The sequence below is a fragment of the Morus notabilis genome, unplaced genomic scaffold (assembly GCF_000414095.1).
Source record: "Morus notabilis unplaced genomic scaffold, ASM41409v2 Scaffold1225, whole genome shotgun sequence".
NCBI lineage: Eukaryota > Viridiplantae > Streptophyta > Magnoliopsida > Rosales > Moraceae > Morus > Morus notabilis.
The window spans coordinates 402,123-407,079 of NW_010357682.1; the positions used below are offsets into that span (position 1 = coordinate 402,123).

Consider the following 4,957-nt stretch of genomic DNA (forward strand, 5'->3'; position numbering starts at 1 on the left):
TTGGTTTTGGAGTTAAAATTAGGTTTAGTCATAGTAACCGAAATTGTTCAACACATCCAGGGCTATAAGTTCAAGCTTTAAAACATTGAAAAATCTCACTCTATGGCCCTCATTTTTGCGGTCAAAGTCACCGGAAAATTTTTCCTCTAATCTGAAAATAAGCAACTTAAATCAAGCATAAACATACCACATCAAGCTAACCTCAAAACTCACAAAACCAACATAAAACTCACACACCCTTATTACAACTCATCTTCTCAAGAACCTCAAATTTATATCCACAAATCCAAGCTCAAAGTCGGCTAGAAATAAATGGAGAAGAATTTGAGAACTTACCCTTGAAGAACTCTCTCTCTCTCCCTTGAAAAACCTTGAACTCCTCTAAGATTTGTTATTGGCTTGGAGCTAGAAAGTATAAGGAAATTTAAGAGGAATATTTCTACATTTCAAACTTTACTAAAACATAAAAAAAGGATTTAGAGTTATACCCTTTGAAAAAAATGCTTGTCTAGACTCCTCCTAGACCCTTTGGTCTCCTTCTTCTTCTTCTATGGTTTGTAGTGGCTCAAGATTGAGAGAGTAGGAGAAAATATTTGAGAAAGAGTGGAGGAGCATGGTATGGCCAGAATTTGAGGGGGAGAGAAAAGCTAGGGAAAAAAAATGAGGCTTATCCTATGGTGGTTCCTTTTATAGGCACTTGCAAATTATTTTTTTAACACCACACCAACTCTCTCAATCAACCAAATTTTGGTTCAATTTCCCCCAATCTTGGCCGGTGGATTAATCCCCCCCTTTTATTGTGGCTGGCCGGTGGAGTGTTTCAAGAGGGGGTGATGTAGCATTTCATGTCCAATAGTTGATTTGACTCAATCCCATCATGAAGTCCATGTAGCACACTTCACTAGCCAAATTTTTGGCCATAATCCCTTAAGTTTGGCCGGCCAAGTGAAGGAAGGAAAGAGAAAAATGAAACCTAACCCTTGTACCTTTGTTTACTTTCTAAATTTACTCATTAAACTGTCCAAAATTTTACTGACAGCTATTTTCTCTTGTATGCGGGTACTGGATGCTAGTTTGTATTGTGCTTGGAAATTCTTAAAATTAATGTTCTCAAGCTGTATCTGTACTAGAAATTCTTCCGTTTTAAAGTACGGTGAGAATTTATCGATCGAATTTACTTGATCGAAAAATTGTGAACTAAACGTGAAATCTGTTACAGAATTTAGGAATGCAGATGTTAATTCCTTAAATCCTTCAATCACAAAATGTACATAATATAATGATTTTCCAGGAAAATCCTTGACTTGAATACATGAATTATATTATTAAAATTATGGGATTTTTCTTGGTCACTACACTTACGTCCATCTATGGCCCCACGAAAAAGTATGTCTTTCGTTTGTTTCGCTAATTCAAGTTAAGAAGTGAAATTCATGTGAGAGAAAACATTGTAGCTGAAAAGGTTGAATTTAAATTTTTGTGAAAAAAAACACTCAGCAAAAACTTGAGCTGTGATTCGAATTGACGCAACAAATGGTAAAATGCTCCAAGTACTAGTATTTTTTTTTTATGAATAAAAAGAAGAATTAGTTGTGTCTTCATACCGTGATCCAATGGCTAACGCCTATTAGAAAGAATCTGTTAGGACCCCTTGTGGGATGATCATAAGGATCATGGCTCTCAGCCTTTGACAATTATCAGCCCAAAATTCACAAAGTCCACTAATACATATATATTCTATGCCAAAAGGCAAACGTTTGCAAAAGTGTCGTGAATCGAACTTTGGGTGAAAAGAAGTGAAGGCTCTAGGACATTCTTACCACAATATTGCCACCACTGGTGGTAGTACTCGTACTACTGCTTTGTTTATACCATGTGTCCTTGGCATGAACAAAACATAACATGACCGTATATCTAACTTGATGTTTTGTTATATATATATATATATATATATATATATCACACACATATACACATATTGACTAGAGATCTTCATGACCTTGGTGCTTATTTGAAATTAGTGATTTTTTTTTTTTGGCTGCTTAGTGAAATCAAATACTTATGTGAACACGGTTGGTGTTTTTATTAGGGGATACGTTACCAACTTGGGCAATGGTGCAGTTCAAGAAATCTCTTATCCTGAAACCAATGGGTAAGTGTACAGTGTCCAATAGATCTGTCTTTTGTTTTAAATCATATTTTTAATTTTTTCTATGGTGTTTGGTACATCTGTCCCTTGAATTTTTTATGATTGACAAGTTACAACTTAAACCTTTTAACTTTGTTAACTATTTATGAATTTAATTAAGTGTTGCATAATGGCCCCAAATCAATGACGACTATTAAAATTTGGATGAAAACGACCTTGTATGCATTATATGAAATCATTTGAAGGAAAACACTGAAAGTTCAGATGGCGACCAGAGCATGTCACGTCACATGCATGGGGGCATTTCCTTCTATGTTGTAACATGGTTCGTCGAATTTTGGGCACTCTGCAACTTCATTTAATTTAAGGAGCCTTCAAATTGGTGATGGCAATCAAAATTTAGACAAAAACGCCATTGTGCATGTTACATGATATCATTTGAAGGAAAGCACTCGAGGTTCAGATGACGATGAGAACACATCATGTCACGTGTATGAGGGCATTTCCTTCTAAATTGTAACGCCGTTTATCAATTTGTGGGCTCTCTGCAAGCAACTTGTCAAGTTAGTAAAAGTTCAACCAGCAAATTGAACGTTTGTCATGTTTTATGTGAAGCCATAATGGAGGGACCAGAGCAGTACACAGAAAAGCCTTACTCAAGGCTCTGGAAGAGGAATTGCCGAATAACTCGATTCGCTTCTCTTGCAAGATCACCGGCATTGAAACCCAATCACATGAAGGTTCATCTATCGCGGTTGTTGACTTGGAAGATGGAACTTCCATCAAAGCAAAAGTAAATTTTTAAATGGATTGAGAATCCCCTTTCTTTCCTTTCTCATTTTTAGAGATTTTTAATTTTTGGGCCTGCTTGGGAATTTTCAGGTTTTGATAGGCTGTGATGGGGTGCACTCTGTTGTGGCAAGCTGGTTAGGGCTCGCTTCACCGGTCCATTCAGGTCGATCAGCGGTGCGCGGATTGGCAGCGTTCCCACAAGGCCATGGATTAGTGAAGCAAGATGTTTATCAGTTTGTTGGTGCAGGCTTAAGGGCTGGTTTTGCTCCCCTTACTGATAAAGATATTTATTGGGCCCTTGACTGTGCTTCTCCAGCTAATGGTACAAGTTTTAACCATGCCAGTTTTTTTTTTTTTACTTTTTTTCTATATTTTATTGTGAACTCTCCAATGATTATCACACAACAATAAAGCACATATTAGCCCACTTACTAGAATTAATGACATTAGATTATTAGTCCACTTATTACCACACACAAAAATGCACATATTAGCCCACTTACTAGGGTTTTGTCATTTATCTCCTAAGCTATAAGGTTTGTGACACACTTTTATTCCCAAATTTTATTCCATGCTTCAAAGTGGTATTCTGTCAAAATGTTTAGATAGAATTCACCACATGACCACAAAAATGTGGCAAAAATTTGGGCAGAATAAGGCTGCTTTGGAAGCACAAAACAAAAGTCAATGGAACTCATTGGCCCTTGAATGTCGTTTTAGCATTTTTGGCCCTTAAACTTTACTTTTGCTTCAAGCTCATGGCCATATTTTGCATGGAAGTCACCACATGATAACCACAAAATAAGTGGTCAACAATGAAACAAAATACATAAATATATATGTATATGTATATATATATATAAGGATTGTGAATGTCATAAAACGAATTTCGAGTGTCAATGGCTTACAGAGCACGCATAGTTTGGGGGCATAGATGAAGTTATCATTAGAAAGAACTTCTCTACCCAAAGTCCTTTATTTATGTCATTTGGCAAGTTCAAAGGGAAGACTTGAGCAAGTACTAACTCTTCGAGTTTCTTATTTTTAACAGTGTTCATTGCAGGGGCATACAAAGGAGATCCAATAGCAATACAGAGAGAAGTAATCGAGAACTATGCCAAGGACTTGCCTGAACTATATCTAGACATTGTCAAGCACTCTGATCTTTCAACATTGTCATGGGCTCCATTGGTGTTTAGGCAGCCATGGAATGTAGCATTTGGGAACTTAAGCAACCAAAACGTCACGGTGGCTGGCGACGCCATGCACCCCATGACGCCGGACTTAGGACAAGGCGGTTGCTTGGCACTTGAAGATGCTGTGGTCTTGGGCAGGCACATTGGAAGATGTGTCCTGGAAAATGGAGAACTAGACTCTAGAGAAATAGCTAGAGCATTGGCTGATTATGCCAAGGAAAGAAGATCGCGAGCCGCTTGGTTGATCACGGGCTCTTTTTTCTCCGGTTGGGTGCAACATGGAGGCTCATTGGTGTTGAAGTTCTTGAGGGATTCCATATTTTACAAATTTGTTTTGCACAAGTTGTTTAATGCTACAAATTATGATTGTGGGAAACTCACTTAAGTTTCCCTATTTTCGGGGAAAGATTGAGAATTGTATCTCCTTGTTTTTCTGTTTGTTTGTTGGCATTCATTCTTGTTGATTGAGCGCACATAAGTAGGGTGATAATAATAAAAATGAAAGAAGGAATTACAAATTCTTTCTTCTTCTATAACTAATGACAACCATTTTCTTTCAACTTATCTAGTCAATTAATCATCATCCAAGAAAGAATGACAAAAAGTTTAGTGCCTGTATAGCTTTTATAATTCTGTATTTCTAAGAAAGGCTTTTTCTTTACAATAGTATGAGATCATCCGGCCTTTCAAAGTCCGTATTTTATAAAGATCTTTTTCTTTCGTTATTTTAACCGTAAGCTATTGATCCGACGGTTATAATAAATTAGATAGTTGAATAAAAAAATTATGACAAGTAATAAAATTAAATTCTTATAACGTC

The 4,957-nt window shown here is 36.7% G+C and overlaps 1 protein-coding gene across 1 annotated transcript in view; it reads left to right on the plus strand.

The window, feature by feature from the left end:
• The window catches only part of LOC21399564 (monooxygenase 2), a 6,630-nt gene extending 2,108 nt beyond the window's left edge, over window positions 1-4,522 (plus strand). The window contains exons 2-6 of the mRNA XM_024173264.1: window positions 1,357-1,386; window positions 2,090-2,152; window positions 2,765-2,942; window positions 3,032-3,263; window positions 4,005-4,522. Of these exons, the coding sequence (XP_024029032.1) occupies window positions 1,357-1,386; window positions 2,090-2,152; window positions 2,765-2,942; window positions 3,032-3,263; window positions 4,005-4,522 (1,021 nt within the window). The remainder of the gene's footprint in view (window positions 1-1,356; window positions 1,387-2,089; window positions 2,153-2,764; window positions 2,943-3,031; window positions 3,264-4,004) is intronic.
• The last annotated feature ends 435 nt before the right edge of the window (window positions 4,523-4,957 follow it).